General features: G+C 37.9%; 1 protein-coding gene across 1 annotated transcript in view; it reads left to right on the top strand.

Annotated features, from left to right (window-relative positions):
- Positions 1–21,622, top strand: part of PTPN22 (protein tyrosine phosphatase non-receptor type 22) — a 73,650-nt gene that overhangs the window by 30,662 nt on the left and 21,366 nt on the right. Inside the window, exons 9-17 of the mRNA XM_036768971.1 lie at positions 805–871; positions 2,394–2,471; positions 5,519–5,611; positions 13,371–13,447; positions 13,544–14,364; positions 17,074–17,154; positions 17,603–17,733; positions 18,793–18,820; positions 21,424–21,507. Coding sequence (XP_036624866.1) covers positions 805–871; positions 2,394–2,471; positions 5,519–5,611; positions 13,371–13,447; positions 13,544–14,364; positions 17,074–17,154; positions 17,603–17,733; positions 18,793–18,820; positions 21,424–21,507 — 1,460 coding nt within the window. The remainder of the gene's footprint in view (positions 1–804; positions 872–2,393; positions 2,472–5,518; positions 5,612–13,370; positions 13,448–13,543; positions 14,365–17,073; positions 17,155–17,602; positions 17,734–18,792; positions 18,821–21,423; positions 21,508–21,622) is intronic.

Here is a 21,622-nt window from a genome sequence, read left to right on the forward strand (position 1 = left end):
TTTTCCTAGCATTCAGAGTAGTCTAAGCCCTATATCTCCCAGTTGGTTAGTGAATAACGGAGCTTAGAAATATGAATTAATGAAGGAGAAAAGTTGGGGTCAGTATTTTTCCAACTTCAGTATTTTAAAAATATCTGTAATTTCATTTAGGTAGTTACTTTCTCCACTGACACGAATAACAACACCTCCCTACTCCACCCTCCTACTCCCCATCCACCCAGCCCCTGTGTCTTAGTAGCTGGTGTACATGCCTTACTCTGGCCAAAAAATTTCACCCCCCGGTGGTCAACCTTCTGGTGGTGAGCCTCCCTGCATTTAGCTAGGCTTGTCCTTGTAATAAAAGGCATGTAGTCTGTTTCCAGGCCCACAGTTGAAGCTTTTCCAGGTTGGTAGGGATTTGCCAGAGCCTATGTTCTGTTGGCAAAGTCTTTAAGAACCCAGGGTCACCTTCACACCACAATGAAACATCAGATTAGTACTTTAGTGTGTGGCACAGGACAAGAACACATTGGCTTAAAAAGTAACTAGAATCTTGAGCTTTTTATTTTTCTGATAAACTACTTAGTGAGAGAGGTGATTGATAGGAGATATTATCCAGGATAGGTGAGGAGGCTCAGCCGGTCTTGGAGGAAAGTATTTGGCAGCTGGTGAATGCGCTCTGGGAAGTATTTACATGTATGGCAAGCTTCATAGCTTCCATGAAATTTCCTGGTCAACATTTCTTACGAAACTTCCCAAATGTCTGCAGACGACACGTTTTCGGTAACTCGGCCACTCTCCCCAGTATTGTGATTTTTCTTTCAGTGCTGGCTGTGGGAGGACCGGCGTTCTTTGTGCTGTTGATTATACGTGGAAACTGCTTAAAGATGGAGTGAGTATCTCTCAGCAGGCACTTCCCATTTGCCTTGCCCAGGAGCAGGGATACTCAGAAATTGCTTCATTCTGCCAAACACCTGTTTCTCAATTCAGGCTTTCCCAAATTTATTTTCAGTTTTCCTTCCTGCATTCCAGTAACTCAGTTTTACACACATTTAGCCAAGCTTTTTTCCCAGCTGCCCCTTTTCTACAGTAATCCTTGACCTGAATTACCATAGGTTATAATATGTTTTGTTATTATACCAATGTTCCCCAAATGAATTTGGTTACATAACATTTCTAGACTTGAAATACATTGATGGAACTTATAAATGCTACACTACGGGGCATGGGGGTTGTGGACTGTTCCTGGCATAAAGAGGTGGGGGAATTTTGGAGCAATACTGAAGAAATTAAATTTACTTTTGCAATGAAAAACTATTAGGCATGTTTCTGATACATACACAGTATATAATTTAGTACTTTAGAAGAAGATTGATATTGCAGGAAGAGCATTGGTTTTTGGAGTTTGAAACCCTGAGTTCAAATTCTGACTCTATTACTTATCATATGATAGAGTTTAACCTCTCTGGGTCACCATTTCCTTATCTGTAAAACAAGGTGGGGGGGAGTTATTCTATATAACCTCTAAGGTTCCTTGTTTGATTTCAATTTTCTCATAGAACATCTACCAATTCACCCCAGGGTTGCGGGCAAGATAATTTTCAGTTGTTTCCAACTCTTTGTGAGCCCATTTGGAATTTTCTTGGTAAAAATGCTGGCATGGTTTTCCATTTCCTTCTCCAGCACATTTTACAGATGAGTAACTGAGGCAAACAGGGTTAGTTAAGTGACTTGCCCAGAGTCACACAGGTAGTAAATAGCTAAGGCCAGATCTGACCTCATGATGATGAGTCTTCTTGACTCTGGGCCCTGCACTCTATCCATTGTACCACCTACTGCCTGAAAGATAATTTGGGAAATGCTACATTAAGTGGGTCCAGGCACTTAGATCACTATGGCTTCCCAAAAACAAAACAAAACAAAACATATCAGCAGTAAAAACCTGCTAAGATATACTTTTGTCCTATAGAATTATACATTCTACTGTATGTCATATGCATTCCCATGCTTATCTGCCTCACATTTCTGTAATCATGTCTTTGGTTTCAGTAATTCAGTCTCTTCCCCCCAGAAAGGGGATTAAAAACTCTGTAAAAAAAAAAAAGAACCATGTAAAATCACTTTAGAGTTTTGTAGATGTACTCCAGGGTTAGACATTAAGCCTTCAAAAGCACCAACCTCTTTGTTTTTCTTTTCCTGTGTTCTCTCCTTCCTCTCCCTCCTTTTCCTCTTCTCCTTCTCCCCTTCCCTTCATGTGTAGAGACATTTTAGCAGTGACAACAGTCATTTGTTTTTAGCCTTAATTTAGCACAGATATTGAGAGGTGACATGGGAAGAAAAGAGAGGACAAGGGAACAATTTGTTAACGATGATTGGATCAAAAGCAGTAAGATTTTATTCCTTTCATTTGGCAGATAATTCCTGTGAACTTCAGTATTTTCAGTTTAATTCAGGACATGCGGACACAGAGACCTTCCTTAGTGCAAACTCAGGTATGAATGATTTATTGCAAAAAGTCAAGGCATATGTCTGAATCTTTCTTCCTTCTTTCTTTCTTGCTTTCCTTCCTTCCTTCCTTCCAATGTTAAAGGTTAAAACCACCACCCTAAAGAGCTTTTTCTTAAGTTGTCATAACAGTTGTTGCTTAAGTCACTTTTTGTGAATGATAACTAGTAGAAAGCAGTAGAAGGGTCATTACAGCATGAGATGTCATTCAGTATGACATCTTTATGAAGAACCTACCATGTGCGACCATATGCTACATAAGCACTGGTAATAATGATAACAGACCAGTGGTGGGGAATCTGATGCTTGAGGCCACATGTGGCCCTCTAGGTCCTCAAGTGTGGCCCTTTGACTGAATCCAGACTTCACAAAACAAATCCCCTTAATAAAAGGATCTGTTCTTTAAAACTTGGACTCAGTCAAAAGGCTGCACCCAAAGACCTAGAAGGCTACATGTGGCCTCAAGGCCGAAGGTTCCCCACCCCTGTAATAGACTCGTCAAGAATCAGATAATCAACAAACATTTATTAAGCTCCTACTATGTGCAAGGCACAGTATTAGGAGTTGGAAGTCACGGCAATAGATTGACTATCAAGAGAATAGGCCACCAAAGATTTTGGATTTCCCTTTCATAGATGACTGAGAGAGTTATTTTTCTTAGAGCTCCTATAGAGATCTCTATCTCCAAGATGCACATTAGGCTCAAATGTCCTGGCAAGGAGGTGCAAATCAGTACATCTGGCCTTTATAATTTAAGCAGACAGGTCCACTTTGGTGTGATGTGCAAGAGCTTAAAGTAGGAACTATATATAGACTTGGCAAGAAAATGGTTAGCACTGTTTTACTCATGTCTAAGATTAATGATGATTCTAGTAGGGTGTAATTTCTAGCTGTCTTGAGCTTGACAGATTTTAATACTCTGAAAAGATTTGTGCTTTCATCAATATGGTCACACCCTCCACCAATGTGGCTTATGACCCCTATACATTTTATGAGTTTCTTTGGAAAAACATGAATTACTTGCTGCCACCACTTTGTTACTTAGATATGCCTTACACCACAGATACGTGGTCTTTGGCAAGGCATTTCTTTAAAGATTTTTCCAGTTTGGTAGGATCTTCCATAGCTTGTAGCTCTGCTGACTTAAAGTTCAAGAACTCAGGTTCACCATCATGCCACAGGTAAGGTAGTAAAATAGACAGCCAAATGGAAGACTTCATAGTTTTTTTCCCCTGTTTTGATAGTGACAAAACAAATAATTTAACTTAGAAGTTATAAACAATTTGTTAAGATGAGTCAAGTCAAAGAAGAAAAAATAATTATTGCAAAATAAACCAATTAATCTGCCCCATACCAAGAGAAGTTTGCATTTTTCCATTAAGAGGCTGTGGGGAAAAAAAACCCCAAATTTTTCGCACGTTGATTTTGGACATTTTCTTTCTCCTTCCTGTGATGGAGGAAAGTGTTTTCAAACAGCTGAACCAACTATAAGATGCCTGAAAAATTCGGAATTAACCCTTATATTATGGCATTATCAAAAAGCAGTGAATTAAGACACTCATTTTTTCATTTCTTCCATCCAGGAAATAAAACATAATTGATGTTTAAACTTCCTGCTTCCTTTTCCTTCCCTCTTAACAAAAGTTAAAGAGGTTTTTCACTGAAAATGAACAAGATGCCAATCCCTGAGATACTACTGATGTATTGAATAGCTACAAGTAGCTCATTTAAGGAAAGTTTGCACTTAATTTGATTAAGACTATATGAAGTCAAAGTAAGGGAAAATCCCTAAACAATCATTCAGATGAAAAGAGGATCTGAACTCCAATGCAATGGATACCTCTGAAACACCAGTTTGCTGCATCTAGAGCTTTTCCTCAAAGAAAAATTGGGATAGCAGAAGCAGGAATCCATCAGCATTATGATAGGTAATAGAAGTTCCATCTCCTTACAATGAAAATCTAAAACTTTATCTAAGATTTAGAAACCCCAGGCAGTAGGCAATTACAAAAATAAATTATATGAGACATTTCAGTAATATAATATAGTAGAAAGAACACTGGTCTAGGACCCAAAATCTGGCGTACAGCCTACTTGCTCCTGATTACATCATTTTGAAAAAGTATTTAGCCTTTCTGAGACTCTTTCCTTATCTGTATATTCGGTACAATTTTACAGACTTTCTTATTGACGCGACACTTGGCATTAGCCTGGCACATAGTAGGTGCTTAATAAATGGCTGTTGACTTGTTGGCCTCATAGGGTTGTTGTGAGGATCAAATGAGATCATTACATAAAAACGCTTTGAAAACTACAAAGTATTATATATGCAAGTAGAATCATAGGCTCTAGAAATGGAAGAGATTTCAGAAATCATTTCATCCAACCCCTTCTGTTTATAGATGAGAAAACTCAGAGGGGTTGAATAATTCACCTACAATCATAGAAACAGCTGAGCCAGGAAGGAGCTTCCCTGACTTCTGACACCAAAAATTCAGTGTGCCTTCCACCACATCAGTTTTGCAAACTTTTTATTATCATTTGCAAAAAGTGAGGCAATCTCTCAGAATTTTCTCTAATGGGACCTGGCCTATTGAAACTTCTCTCATTTTCTACCTCCATGTTCAATTTTTAAAAATATAAAGTGTTAGTATTTTAATTATTATTAATTGTTTTGATTTATATTTATAGATTTATAATGCTATATTTATATTAAAATTAATTATTTTAATATAAAGTAATATAAAGCCTATAGCGTTTTAAAGTTTGTAAAACATTTTCCATGCATCCTCTCATTTTGGCTCTGCAACAAGCCCGTACAGTGGGTTTTATTATCATCGTTATCTTACAGTTAAGAAAAACTAAGTCTTGGAGAGGTTCAGTGATGTGCCCACGATTACAGCTAATAAATGTCACAGGCAGGATTTAAATGCATGTTCCCTAACTACCGGTCTTGGTTCCATGAGACCACATGGCCTCTAACCCAGCCCTGCCATTCCATGGTTTTTGATGTTTGGTTTGTGTTGTTTGTTAGGAGCAGTATGAGATGGTCTACAACGCTGTGCTAGAACTGTTTAAGAGACAGATGCAAGTTCTCACAGATAACCAGGACGCTGCTCTTCCAGAGGTAGGATTCAGATAGTTTTACTTCCTTTGATGCTCAGAGATGTCATCTGTCCAAGGATACAGGGCTTAACATATTACCTGCTATTGCCATTACTATTGAGTGCTGGATGTGCATGCGACTGTTCTACAAATTTCCTGTGGTCAGAAAAGTGGTATTATAGCCACTCAATGAAGTAGCCCATGGAGAGAGGTTTTTAGTCCAGGAAAAAATTTATTTTTGATATTAATTATTGCATATAATTTTCAGCTAAATACAAGTGATAACAAGCATGACTTGGGGTACAACTAGAATGTATTATTATCTTGTGCTAAATGGTGGGGTACAAGTAAGAGGTCAGACTTAGTCAAAGCACAGAAGCAACTGAGTTCAGATATGGTTTTGTAGCTACTGCTCCAAATGCCTGGTTGGTGCTTGCAAAGTGTTTTTTTTAATCAATTTTTAGGTGAAGCATATAAATCACAAAAATCATCTTGATGGGCCTAAGCAAAAGTAAGAAAACTAAGGACCTTGGGATGCTAAACTGATCATATCCCAATAGCTTGCTCAGATTGATGGATATAATGCTTCTTATAGAATCATAAATCTAGAGTTGTAAGTAATCTTAGGGGTCATCTTGTCCAATGCTCTCATTTTACAGATTAGGACATTAAAGCCAAGAAATGTAACATCTGTATTAAAATTTAGTTGTGATTTACTGTGTTTCTTTTTAAATATTACAGGATGATCAATGGAATACCACTTCCTTAACCAATCAAAATTTAAATGAATTTATTTTCATTAGAAAATCAGATTGATGCTTTTTGTATCTAAACTTACATTATGTTTTGAAACATGCCCTTTTCAAGAGGATGGTTTCCTTTTATTAAAAATATAAGTCCCTCTACAGAATCATGGGTTTTCTTTTGAGGACTGGAAGAAACTGGAGTGACCATCAAGTCCAATACATACCACACATTTCCACTATAATATACCTAGCAAGTGGTCATCCAGCCTTTGAGGAATTTCAGTGAGAGGGAACTCACCACCTCTCAAGGCACTGTACTTTTGGACAGCTCAAATCGTTAAGAAGGTTTTTTTTTTTTCCTTAAATTAAGCCTAAATTTCCCTCTTTACAATTCCACCCATTGTGCCCAGTTTTGTCCCCTGGGGCCAAACAGAATGAAGCCTTCTGGTCCGTCTCCCTGTCTCAAGTCTTTCCCCACCCCAGTCCATCTTCCACTCAACTGTCAAAGTGATATTCCTAAAGCACAGGCTTACCGTGTCATTCCCCTACTCAGCAAGCTCTGGTGGTCTCCTATTGCCTCTAAGGTCAAATATAAAATCCTCTTTTAAAGCCTTTCACAATGTAGAGCCCTCCTACAAGTTCTTGTCTTCCTACACTTCTCTCCATGTACTCTGTGATCCAGTGACATTGATTTCCTTGCTGTTCCTTCCACCAGACACTTCTAACTTCTTGCATTTTTATTGTCTGTCTCTCATGCCGGGAATGCTCTCCCTCCTCACTTTTTGCCTTCTGTCTTCCTTCAAGTCTCAGCTAAAATTCCACCTTCTACAAGAAGCCTTTCCCAGTCCTCCTTCATCTTGGCTCCTTCCTTCTGAGATTATCCCGAGTTTTTCCTATTATACATATATATGTGTGTGTGTGTGTGTATATATATATATGTGTATATATATATAGTGTATATATATTTGTGTATATATACACACACACACATATATATATCTATATATATATATCATTAGTACATAATTATTTGCATTTTGTCTCCCTGATCAGACTAGGAGGGTCTTAAGAACAAAGATTATCTTTTGGCTTTCTTTGTAGCCCTAGCACTTAGAATGGTGCTTGACACATAGCAAGTGTTTACTAAGTATTTGTTGACTTGACTCCCATATAACAGTCCTTTCAAAACTCAGGGAAAGCTAAATACATTCCTAGCTCCTTCAACTGATCTTCATGTTACATGTACTCAAGGCCCTTCCTCATCCTGGTGCCCAGAATGGAATTAGAATATTCCAGATATGACAGGACTAGAGAAACCATCGCTTCCTTATTCTTGGAAGTTATGATTTTCTCAATGCAGCCCAAGTTTTCATTAGCTTTTTTTCTGGCTGCCTTACTCCTCTGCTAACTTACACTGAGTTTGTAGTTCACAAAATACACTCAGATTTTTTTTCAAACTGCTAACCATGTCTCCTCTAGCCTGTACTTGTGAATTTTATTTTTTAATGCAAGTGTAAGACTACATTTCTATTGACATTCATAGTCCAACTTTCTCACCAGAAAAGATATTTTTGGATTCTGACTTTGTCATGCAATGTGTTAGCTACCTCTCCCAGCTTTGTGTTACAGTAATGACAACAATAATAATAAATTAGCATTTATGTACATCTTTAAAGTTTACAAAGTGCTTTATAAACATTCTATCATTTTATTCTCTTAACTACCCTCTGAAGTAGGTGCTATTATTTTAATTCCCATTTTATATATGAGGAAATTGAGGCAGAGATTAAGTGATTTGCCCAGGTCATATGTCTAGTAAGTATCTGAGGCATGATTTGAAATCAGGTCTTCCTGGCTCCAGGTCTAGCACTCCCTCCACTGTGCCACCTCTCTGCCATATAGGCAGGTTTGGGGATCATGCCATCTTTACCTTTATCTAAATCAGTGATAAAAATGGTAAAATGCACAGGCTCGAGGCCAGTTTCCTGGGGCACTCTCCTGGAGACTTCCCACCACATGAATATTGAGCTATCAATGACTACTCTGAGTGTGGCCATTCAACCAGTTCTGAACCCACTAGACTGTGTCATAGTAAAGTCTACATATCTCTGTCTTCTTTTGCAACGTCTCAAAGAACCACCTCATAGTGAAGAGCTGTTTGAGTACCAATATTTGGCACTAATGTTGCAGTCTTTAGGAAATAAGTTTTTTAGAGAATTAGTATCCCTAGAAAACACCCCTACTTGTGATCATTCAGCCTGCACTCAAATATCTCCAGGGATGGAACACTCACCTTAGACAGGCCATTACTAGCCCAGTTACGATATTAGAAAACTTCCTTATATTGCGTTTAAATCTGTTTCCCAATAATTTAAAAATATGTACAAATGATTCATTTTTTTAAAACAATGCTGTCATTTCCCAATAACCTACGCCTCCCCAAACTCCATCCCATAATAAACAAAAAAATTGACTCTGACAGTAGATGCTTATTCCATACCTGTAAACCACTACAGACTCATATAGCCAGCTGTAGATTCGTAGAAGGGAATTGTGTTTCACCAACCAAACTGGAGTTTTTTGGTCACTGCATTGATCTAAGTTCTAACTTTTTTAGTGTTGTTTTCCTTTATATTATTCTAGGTATCATGTATATTGTTCTCTTGGCTCTGTTTATTTTTCTCTTCACTAGTTTACATCTTTTTAATTTTCCCTGAATTTTTCATGTCCTTTCTAAGAGCACAATAATACTACCTATTCTAATTATATACCACCATTTACTCAACCATCCTCCAATCAGTTGGCTCCCATTTTGTTTCCAGTTTTGGGGGGTATTTTGTTACCACAAATAATATTGCTATGAACATTCTGTCACGTAAAGGACGACCTTTCTTTGTCATTGACTTTCTCAGGGTATATACCCAATCAGATAGTGCCGTTTTCTACATTATTCCAAGCTGTTTTACAGAATGGTTGGACCAATTCATAGCTCTACCAATAGTGTTTTAATTATGCTTGTTTTCCCAGAACTTCAACATTGAATAGTTCCATTTTTTTTATCATCTTTACCAATTTTATCTTGCCGTAACTTTCCGTAGTTTGTCTTTGCCATGTCTTCTATAACAACAGAGAATAAATCTACTTTTAGTTAGTATGTACATAGTTATTTGCATTTTTTCTCCCCAATTAGAATGCACCCCTTGAGAGCAAGGGTGTGTTTTTTAACCTTCTTTGAATTCCCAGGACTTAGCCTAATGCCTGGCACATTATATGCGCTTACTAAATGTTTGTGGGTTGATTGATTGATTACCCAAGTGACTGACCCAAGGTCACATAGTAAGTAGCAGAGCCAGAATTCAAACCGAGGTCTTGACTCTAATCAGTCAACAAACATTTATTAGGCACCTACTGTTCACCAAGTACTGTGCTAAGTACTGAGATTCACTGTTCATTCTACTCATACTACCCTGCCTATTCCATTTATTATTATTGTTACTCACTCAGTGCTAGGTGCTGTACCAAACTTTTAAAAAGGTATGATTACTGATTTTATCCTTAAAATATCTATAATTACATAGCTTTTTCTTTTTAATTAATAATTTCTTTAAGAGTTCATTAAGAGTACTTTTTATTAAGAATTAAAAACAATAATAATAATTAACAATTTCATGTTTATTTACAGCCCAAAGAGTACAATATAGTCTCTGCCCTCAGGAGGCTTACAGCGTAGCTGGGAAGACAAAATCAACACACATGATATGTCTAGCAAATAATTCAAGCTGGAATGGTGTGGTATAGTATAAAATACTACAGAAGTCAGGAAAGGTAGAAATCTGTATATGCTATAGTAGGCGTGAAAGGCTGCCTGAAAGAGGTGAGATCTGGAGGGAGAAGCTGGGGATAGAGAGGAGCATTATGAACAAAGATGCAAAGATAGTACCAGATCTGAGGAGAGTAAGGTGATTAGAACGACGGGACAAAAGGAAATGGTACCACACCATACCAGTACCTTTTCCCCCCAACTACCTTATATTTAACTACTTTTTTATATATTCACTTGATATTTATGCTGTGTATATATATTTATAGACTTATTGTACTCCCATTATAAGGGAAGATCCTTTGAAATAGATTGCTTCATTATTTGTGCTTGTATATCCAGGGCCCAGCATAGTTCTTGGCACAGAGCTGGCACTTAAAAAAACTTGTTGATTGATTGATTAGAAGCACCAAAGAATTAAATATTTAAATGTTATTGAGAAACAGTACTAGCATCTACTTTATAGTCTAAATGTATAGTATCAGAGTTTTATTTGATGGAATCATTATTATGCTTTGGAGACATGAAGTAGACCTTAGTCATCTCAGACTATATAATCATACCCCACATCATAATTCAGTTCGACAATTCAACATAAATTTATTAAGTGCCTAGTGTGTGTCATGCTGGAGATATAAAGGTAGAATTGTCACAGACCCTGCTTTTATGTATCTTATAACCTAATTGGAGGAAACATAGATACACATATAACTCTAATACAAGGGGGAGTAAGATACATGCATATGGGAAGATCAGTCAAAGTACTAAGAGAAATTTGAGGAAGAAGAAATTACTTTCAACTAGGTGGAAGGTATGAAGCAGGAGTGGGGAACCTGAGGCCTTGAGGTCACTTGTGGCCCTCTAGGTCCTCAAGTGCAGTCCCCTTAGGGGATTCGTTCTGTGAAGTTTGGATTCAGTCAAAGGGCTGCATGTGGCTTCGAGGTCACTGGTTCCCCACCCCTCATATCAGGAGTTGGAAAAAGCTTTATGAAGGAGGTAGTAACTAGGTCTGATTTGAAGCTTTAAAGAAGGGATGGGTTTAATAAATGGAGATAAGAGTCCATTCTAACCATGGGAGAATACACGAAGACAAGTACTAGGACAGGAGAGGGCAGAACAAGAATCAGGTTTGTAAAGTAATCTAGTTTGTATGGAATCTAGACTACACGAAGAACAATAGTCTGAGGAAAAGTTGGACAAGTTGGGAGAAGGCTGTGGAGGGCCTTGAATGCCAGTCAACATAGAATCACCTAAGTTTTTTGAGAAGGAACGTAACATGGTAGAAGGACATTAGAAGATTTCTTAGGCAGCAATATGCTGCTAGAATGGAGACTGGATAGACTGGAAACAGGAAGACTATTTGGGAGGCCATTACAGTAACCCAGATCAGGGCTGTCCAAAATTCAGCCCACAGTGTGACTTTACACGGCCTGCCTGTGGGTTTTAATTTTCATGAGCAAAAAAATAAAATAATAATTTGCATGGAATGCATATTAGATTTTTCCATCACTAATAAATAATCTTGTTGATGTTAACTTTCTTTGGTGTTTTCAAGCAGTATTACAGACGGAATATATCGCACAGAATTTTCAATTGATCTGTGGGATGTGTTCTGTCTGTACAATGTAGACTAGTCAGTATGCACCTACCCTTATGTTGTTGTGTTGTCACTTTGTTGTTTTGTGTTTGCTTTTGCGCTTTGCACCTTCTCCTGTCCTATTGATGACATGTGTTCCCCCACTTTTTATTAGTGCCCTGTATTTTTTATTCCGGGTGTGGCCCTCGAATAATTATTTTATTTTAATGCAGCCCTAAGATAACCTAAGGTTGGACAGCCCTGATATAGACAAGAAAAGATAATGGCCTGAACTAGAGTGGTAGAAGTGGCAGTAGAAGGAGGGGATGAATGTGAATGGTATGAGGAAAGTAGAATTGCTAAGAATAGGGCATGTTTGTTGAAGAACAGAGAAAAATCAAAGATCATTTTGAGGTTATGAGTTTGGGTGCCAAGAATGATGATGTTGCCACTAATACGAATAGAGAAATTAGAGACACTATTAGAGGAAGAATGGTGAGTTCACTTTTAGACATAATGAATTTTAAGTGCCAGTGGTTAACTGAAGCAGAGATATCCGACAGGTAGCTGAAGGTCTGTGAAGAGACTGCGGTAGGCAGCTCCATCTTTGGAGTTTGTGAGTCATCTGCAGAGAGGTGACAGTTGAAGTGATGAGAGTTAATAAGATTGCCAAGGGAGAGGTAGAGAGAGAGAGGCAAGAGGGCTGAGAACAGAGCTTGGAGGGATACCTATGTTTAAAGTACAGGAAAAAGGGAAGGAAGATGTGGAGCTACTAAGAGGGTTCTACTCTGCATATAACATACACACACACACACACACACACACATATATACACACACACTTTTAAAAATTTGGGGGGGCCAAGACCTGTGATTTTATTGGTTTGGGGAAAACTCAGAGTAGAAAATTCCTCTATCAATGTAGATTGGCAATCTGTCCATGACATATAGTCTTATTTATATATTTATTTTTGTGTTTGTATCCCTAGTAATCAGCAAAGTACCTGGCACATAGTAAGTGTTTAATAAGTCCTTTTCCCTCAATCAATCAACAAGTATTTATTAGGTGTTTACTACATGACAGATACTGTGCTATGCACAAGACAAACAACTAAAAAGAATGAAACAACCCCTATTTGTAAAGAACTTACATTCTAATGGAAAAGACAGCAAGGACTCATAAAATAGACATAACATAAACATAAACAAATATATATGTGTATACACACACACACGAAAGGTATATATAATGTAGGTTGAAAGAGTGGGAGGGCCAGAAAAAGCTTTGTGCATAAGATGCTGCTTAAGCTACATCTTAAAAGAAGCTAGGCATTCTGAAAGGCAGATTAAGAAGGAAGTGTATGCCCATGTACATGCACACATTGCTCCTCACAGGTCTGGACTAAATAAACCCCTAAACCTTAAAATTTTCTGAGACTCACCTAATTTCTTCATAAATCATTTGAAAATCTTTTGGTTTCCTAAAGAATTGCTGCTTGCCTTCTAAAAGCAGTAGAGAAAGCAGATCTATGAACAATTCCATGACTGCACAAGATTTTCTTTGGTGGTCCTCCTCAATAAATTTTCTTAAAGGTCCAAAAAATTTCTTCACCCACCATCTTCCTTCTTTTCTTCCAAAGATTCAAGCAAACAATGCAGCACTTAAGCTACATCCAGCTCTAGAAGGTGATCCTTATTCTCGTATTCCATCAGATTGGTGAGTTTTGTAAATAGTCCACATATGGAGGGATAGAATATGTGCTTGTCAGTCATAAGGATGCTTTGTGGTCTCACTTGTTACTGTTTGTTACAGTCCTGCTGAAGATGACTCAGTAATTAAATGCCAGCAGAACAAACACGTCCCCCAAGAAGAAACAGTACAAGCTTCGTCATTAGATTGTGGCGTCCCTGAACTACATGGAAGTCAAGGACTCAGTTCGCATTCAGTTAAGCAGGAAATTTCTGTTGAAGTTTTGGAATTAAACTGTAGTTGTGAGAAAAATGCAGATAGGCTTATGAAACGGGAGACAAAGTTATATCCACTGGTTGGGGAACCACTTCAAAAACATGGAAGTTTGGATTTGAACTCCATTTTGGCTGGGACATGTCCCAATTCGGGACCTGCAAATGCAAACAGAAGAGAGCCCAATACAAAGGTTCCATTAGCACGAACCAAATCCATTCCCTTTGAGTTGCCACCACAGAGACAACTGAAGGAGTGTGAAATCAATGCTGCATTTCCGTGTTTGGATGACCAGCAAGGCCATTCCTACTCTTCTATTGACTTACAGGCTCAAAGGCCAAAGAGTATTTCTTCAGTGGAACTGAATCATTTACTAAGTGGCACAAAGCCCCAAATGCATAATGTTTCCCATCCCAAAGCCCATGTTTCCAGTGCATACAGGGTACATCCTTATACTTCCTTAGCAGAAGACCCTTATTTTTCACAACTACCTCCAAGTAATGCTGATCCTCCAATGTGTGTTGATTTCTTGGAGAAGCCAGATAGAACTGTCTTTTCATCATCTACAGCCGTTACAACTTCAGTTTCTGATGGTAGTCCAGTTAATCCTTTAGCATCCAGTCTTCCATCCAATCATTTTCACCTACCTCTCAGTAGAAGGACATCAGTGGGTAAGTTGATAATAAAGGAGGTATGCAATCCTAAGATTAATTATATTTTCAGTAGATGTGGTTTCCTATTTCAAAAACAAGGTAGCCATCATCAGACTTAGAGTGAGGAAGAACTGAGTTTGAATCCGGCCTCAGACAGTAGCTGGGTAACCCTGGGGCAAGTCACTTAACCTTGCTGGGCCTGAGTGTCCTTAACTGTAAAATGAGGGGATTGGACTCAGTGAGCCTTAAGGCCCATCCTAGTTTTAAAGCTTTATGACCTTAACAAGCATATTGCTGTTAACTATACTGGCAATGCCAAAGGAATAACATGAAAATAATAATAATACTAATAGCTAACGCTTATATAGTGCTTATTATGTGCTGGGCACCTGAACTAAGCATTTTTTAAAAATATTACCTCACTTGATCCTCACAGCAAACCTGTTCGGTAGGTTAGGTAGGTGTTATTATAAATCTCCATTTTTTACAGGTGAAGAAACTGGAAAACTGAGGTTAAGAGACTTGTCACACAGCTAGTGTCTGAGACTGAATTTGAACTGACGTATTCCTGACTCCAGGCTCAGTGCTCTATCCACCACGCCACCTATAAACACACACACACACACACACACACACACACACACACACACACATCAAAACTCATTCCTATTGGCTACCCCACATTTTTTATTGGAGGGAAATTTAGTTGCGAAGATTAAATGTGATAGAAATATCACTGCCTTTTTACACACAATGGGAACGAAAAAGAACTGATGTCTTAGTTTCTTTGTAAGCATTCTAGTAACTTTTGCTTCTACCCTTTTTGCTATTGCTCTAGCAAAAAGGTTACTCATCTTCTGTATACGTAGTACAAATTTTGTTGTTTTTTGGCGTTAGATTAGAAATTTGGGTAACTTTTTCCATTGGGGATATTTGGAAGTGTTAGATTTTTCTTTTGGGCAGCTTGGGAATGTGGATTTCTTTTTCTGTATTTGGGAACTTTGAAGTGATGAATGAAAATCCTTCTCTAATGCCTTATTATGGCAGGAAGGGGTCCCTGGTTTTTCAAAGATTATGCCAGCAAGGCACAAACTCTCAAAGTATGGGTCAGGTAGCAGACTCTGTAGTTGTCATTTGAAGAGTTCAAAGAAGCCCATTATCAGAAAGTTTGTCATCAGGTGAGGCATTTTGGGTGGGCCACAGCCTTAAATTACCCGAAGCTCATTTACTAAGGCATAAGGGTTTGTAATCTGTATTAGTAAAGGGAGTACTCATACTTGTAATCACAGTACTCACACTTGAAATCACAGATCTTGGAAGTTGAAGAGGTGATGAAGGGTGAGAGGAGACAGAAAGGAAGCTAAGTTGTTAGCATGCATGTAATCAGGTATTTTCATCATACAGTTATTACATATACAAAGATAAAATATTCCTTGCTATTCAGGAGTACTTACAAGGCAGAATTTCTCGTAACTAGATCAACAAAGTATAGTTGTTACATTTGCAAGGCATAGAAATAACTTTGCAGAATATTTTGTTGCAGAGAGATTATGTTTGTGTGTGTGTGTGTGTACGCATATGAGTGTGTGTAAATCTATCTATATAACTGTATCTTTCTTTGGTTCGATCTAAAACAATGAATAAGCATTTGCTAAATGCCTACTGTGTGCCTGGCACATTACTAGATACTGGGATAGAAATAAAAAATCCCAGATTCCCTGGGGTTGTCTAGGAATCTAAATGACTCATTAGAGACAATATTGCAGGAATCTATAAATAACAAATCTCCATTTTCAGAGGTTGTATTATCTGATACATATGCCACCTAGTGGTCATTCACTTTTAATATCTCCCTGCCCCCAAATGATTCAGTATTTCACGAAAATATCATAAATACACACCAGTACCCCACTATACTGGTATCTAGGAACTAGAGAAATGTCTATAGTCTAGGTTTCTGCATTATCATCAAAGAAATGCATTGGAAACCACTACATTCGTGTCTTAACCATTGACACAGATGAGTAAGTTGCACAGCAAGGCATTTTATATTATTTTTATTGTGCAAATTACATAAAAAGCTCAAGGAAAGGTGACATATAGAAACAACTTAAAATTCCCACAAATTAACCTGTTTTGTTTTACTAATTTACCCGGTACTTAAGAAACAGCCATGAAATATGCCCAAGTTTTATAGGAGTATTAGGTTTTAAAACAAAGACAAAATAATAGCAGCAAACATGTGAACAACACTAGGGTTTGCATTGCATTTTGGGATATATGATCGCATTTGATCCTTACAAGAACCTTGGGAGGCAAGCCCTCTATTCATTGTTATCCCTATTTTACAGATGAAGAATTTGAGGCTCCGAGAGGTTAGGTAATTTGCCCACGGGGACCAGCTAGTGTTATTAAACTTCTAGTGTTCCCCAGTGCTCTTTCCACTGCATCACATTGCCTTTGTGAGCTGGTATGGGTTAGGCTGGATAGCTGTTGAGATCCCTAACAACTCTGCAATTCTGTGAACTGAGTTACCCACATAGATATGATGAAATCAAGATCAGTGACCACCCTTTACTTCCCCTCCCCAAGGTGGTGGAACCAGTAGGTATCTCATTGGTTGAAAATGGTTAATGATGCAATCAAGAATTCACATTAGAAGAATCTTCTTTGGATTGTTCAATTCTGTTAATTGAGTCCATGTGTTTGGCATTTTTTGATGATCAGACTCTCCAGGGTTAGATGATGAAATCCCTCCTCCTTTGCCTGAACGGACCCCTGAATCTTTTATTGTGGCTGAGGAATCTGGTGAGTACTGGTGGCTTAAAAATGCTATAGTGGGGAGACTCAGTTGCCCCCAATGATATAGATACCATGCTGAGAGGAGTGGGAGTCAAAGGAGGAGGTGCTGTGGCAGTGGCCTGCAGTGTGCTGTTGTGAGGCTTCTCAAGGGCCTGATGGTGATCCCCTTGGCCCTTTGCACCAACACACTGAGAAACAGGTACAGAACTTAGGAGGTCTTTGGGAAAGGTGACCCCTGGGGACAAAGCCCTAGGTCTTCCCAATATACTTATGGCTCTGGTCACCACATAAGACTCATATAAAATGAGGGCATGGTTGGACTACATCATCACAAATTCTCTTCTAGCACTAAAGCTCTATAATTCCCTGTGTCCTGTGTGCTGGTTTTGAGTCAAATATAACTTTCAAGGGAATAAATGTTCTCAGGAATTGAATCATACTTAATGGGTTCCAGGAAACTTTTCAGAGATGACTTCCAAACCCCAGTCTTCACCTGTGAAGTTAAAAATTGGAACATCATTGGAATGGAGTGGAGTTTCTGAATCAGAGAAATCGGATGACTCAATTAGACTGAGACCAAGTAAGGTAAATAAGTACATCTCTTCTGACTCATCTCATCTGGGTTTACTTGATTATAGTTCTTCTTTTATGCATTTCTAAGCAGTTTTTCACTCTTTTAATTCATTCAATCAATATTCATTAAGCACTTAGAATCTTTGAAATGTTAGGCATCATGAGGGATAACAAAGATGAATTTAGACATCATATCAGTCTCCAAGTTCATAACCTAGCAGAGGAGATTAGACAAATTTAAGTGCAGTTAACATGACAAATTCCATGGGAGGTATGGTCAAAATTCAAAGATAAGAGATCTTTTCTGGTTGGGCAGATCAGGGAAGGAGGTGGCATTTGAAATGAACTTCAACAATTAATTGAATAAAAATACAATGGTTCATGAGTTTGCAGTTCCCTATATCAGTCTTCTGGTGGGCAATGTAAGTTAACCATGGGGTGATATGTTGTGAAAAGCAACTTTCTAGTTTCTCTGCATATTAAATCAGCTTCTTATAACAATAATGCTCTGAGCTTCAGGGCCAAAAATAACTGTTTTGTATTTCTGCCTAATTCTACAGGCTAGTTTACAAAATTTACAAAGACTTCGCAATTGTTTTAAAATTTTCTATTGCTTATTTTGTACCATACAGGTAGGCAGGCATTTAATCTTGTATTAGAAACACCACAAAGCTGGATAAGTATCACCACTACATGCTTTAATATAGACACTTATCCTAAAAGACTTTATCCTAAAGGTAGACCAGAAATTAAGTTAGGGCTCTATTTTTAACAATCTGTTTCTGGTTTTTAAGAAAAGAAGTTCAGGAAAACTCTGGAAAACTTCAGGGGGATTTTCTAAGTAGGAAGGAAATGAATTCCTCTGGTTGGATCAGTTCAGGACTAAGTGTCATAGGATATAAAATAAGAATGAAGGATAATGGTTTTACAGCTAATCCAACTGATGAATCAGGAGTATCAGGGAGCCTATTCTATACCAATCTTCATAGGGACGCGGGAAATAGTATTTCCATTATACCACTTACTGCTTCTTCAATAGATGTTAAATGTTTTTCTTTTGTTTACTTGTAGAGTGTGAAGCTGAGAAGTTCCAAATCAGGTAAAATTGTCCTTGGTATTATTTTTTAAAAACAACTTTTGAAATGACATAATGTAGAACTCTTGGATATTGTAAAAAATGGTTCACTGAACTTTAAAAGTAATTCACCCCTGAAAACTGCACTGTTTTTCTAATAGCTGAAGGTATATAATCTTAGATCAAGAGGTGATGTTTCTGGTTTCTTTAGTCCAGAGGTTCTTAACCTCTTTTTGTGTCATGGCCCCTTCTGGCAGCCTGTGCCCTAAGGACCCCTTCTCGGCACATTGTTGATGCATAAAATACATAAGATTACAAAGGAAACCAGTTAAGCCAAAATACAAGTTCTCAAAATATTTAAGAAAAAAGAATTTAAAGACCCCTGCCCTAGTCTATAAGGTCCTCCCCACCACTCCCATCAGCTTATCCCACCCTAAAGGCAGGTTTAAAATGCACAGTTCTGTTCCTTACCCATTTTCCTTGATTCTATTTCAAATGAAATATTGCAAGCCTTTTGGCCATTTCATTACTATGGGGACGTGGGGTAGGGGAGAATGGAAAGGGTATGTGCAGGAGGGTCATTTGGACTTGGCCTCAAACTTAGCATCTGGCAAGGATCTATCACGGTTCAGCTTTGGGGGATTTGAAAGGTTTTGCCAGTCTTAACGACAGCTGTAATAGTGAATGAAAGCTAGATGGATGTTTCCTCAATAATTACCACATTTGTACAGGAAGAGGCTGGAATATAGTTTTTTTTTTGTTTTTTTTCAGCATACCTCTCTCATACTTGGGTGGATTTGTAACCTAATCGATATATGAGTACTTCCTCCAGTGATTCAAAATGAAACACATTTTCATGTATGCTCACAGAGTTGTGGTCACAAGATGGATCTTTGGCTGTGTTTTGTCCCCCAATTTCCATTTTTCTTTTGGTGCTTTCCTGATATTTGTGTCTCACACCACAGAAGTATTGATAGATTAGGAAAAGGAGGTGACTGAGTTTAATTCCTTCAAGATTATTCAGATCATACAAATCAGCACTGAACAGCTACCACAAGCCCAGCACTGTTCTAAGTAGTAAAGAACATGGAAGGAGAGCCAACTTTTCCCTTGGAGTTTTTATATATGCAAATGACCAAACACACTATGTAGCTAAATGCCAAACTTTTTTTTTTTTGAGCTGACTGCAAGTAGAGCAGGAATTAAGGAAAGACGGAAATTACAATGGACTAGAATAGTTGGAGAAGTAGGTCTTGAAAGACAGAAAAGATATGGATAGGCAGTGGAATGGATGGACAACGTCTCAGATGAGGTAACAGAATTAACAAGGGGATGGTGACAGGTATGACCAAGTCTAGTACAGTTAACAGTGAAGAAACTGGCTTGACTGAATTATTGGGAAATAGTGCCCAGAGTTTTTGAAAGCCAGGCAGAGGAGTTTGGTCAGTATAAGTTCTTAATCAGGGGCTGACTTGATAAAATTCTTTTTAGGAAAATTAGCCTGGTAGTGGCATACAGTTATTTGCTGAGTGACTCAAGTTTCACAAAGCATTCTGTCCTGGCAAACAGGCTACATAGTTTCCAACATTTGAAGTGAATAGTCCTGTTATGCTTTCCCTTAGTATACATAAGGTACAGGCAATAAAGCTTTAAAAGCCTATAATCAAATTAATAGGTGAAAGTCTAGCATTAGCGAGACCTCATAGGAATGGCAAAGGGGTTGCAAATCAATATGCCTACTAAGCAATACAATTTTCATCTTTACTGGGCTCCAAAATATATGCAGCATGACTCAGTTTAATATATGTGAACATGCTTTCTGTAAATATCTTGCATGTTAACAATTTTTCCAAGCATATAACATGTATTTATATGATGCTTTACAGTATCTCACTGGCATGTCCTAGTATCCCTGTGAGGTGTTATCTACATTTTACATATAAGGAAATTCAGACTCATATAACTAGCGTCAAAGTCAAGAAAGGAACCCAGGCCTTCCTGACCCTAAATCTAGTATGCTATTACAACAAGCGCTTCTACAGATGAAGTTGTGATTAATAAAATGCAAATTCATTTAAGAGCATTAATGACTTTATATTTTAGCTTTCTGGTGTATTACTAAGAGTAATAATGACTGTCATGTGGGAGTCAATTTTTTTTTTACATTAAAAAGGGTCCTCATACTTGGAAAAATTGGGAGGCACTGCACTGGTATTTAGTTGTGTGCAATCACCCAATAGAATTTTTGAACTTCCTAAGTGTGGTTGTACTTGCCATCATGTTGTAGAAGCTTCACAAGAGGCTCCTCTTCTCTTGGAGCTTACACCCTAAGGAATGGAACTTAACTGCATCCCTAGTGCTCAGCACAACACCTGGCATGGAGGAAATGTCTTAATACTCATTGAGTGATAAAAAAAAATACTGGAAAGAAGCTACTATTTAGTCTCATGGACTGGACAGATGTAGGTAGAGAATACTTGAGGATTTAATATCTTAGGTGCAAATTAATATTGAATAAGTTGATCTGACTACAATAAACAGTGTTCATTCAGGACTTAAAAAGATTTTAATTAAGACCTAATTTTTAATTGAAGGGCTTTTTTTTGCTTTTCTGTTCTTCATCTCAGAGATATATGAGGATCGTTCTTCACCCCCTCCTCCTCCACTTCCAGAAAGAACCCCTGAGTCCTTCTTTCTTGCTGATGAAGACTGTAAGTGGCAATGTTTCCTCCTCCTTAAAGAAGGGTTTTACAAATGGCAATATAAAAAGGTCAAATATACCGTTTTAAGTTTGAAAAAGCTGGACAGAAATGGAAAGCACAGATA

Source organism: Trichosurus vulpecula, chromosome 7, assembly GCF_011100635.1.
Source record: "Trichosurus vulpecula isolate mTriVul1 chromosome 7, mTriVul1.pri, whole genome shotgun sequence".
Classification (NCBI taxonomy): Eukaryota; Metazoa; Chordata; class Mammalia; order Diprotodontia; family Phalangeridae; genus Trichosurus; species Trichosurus vulpecula.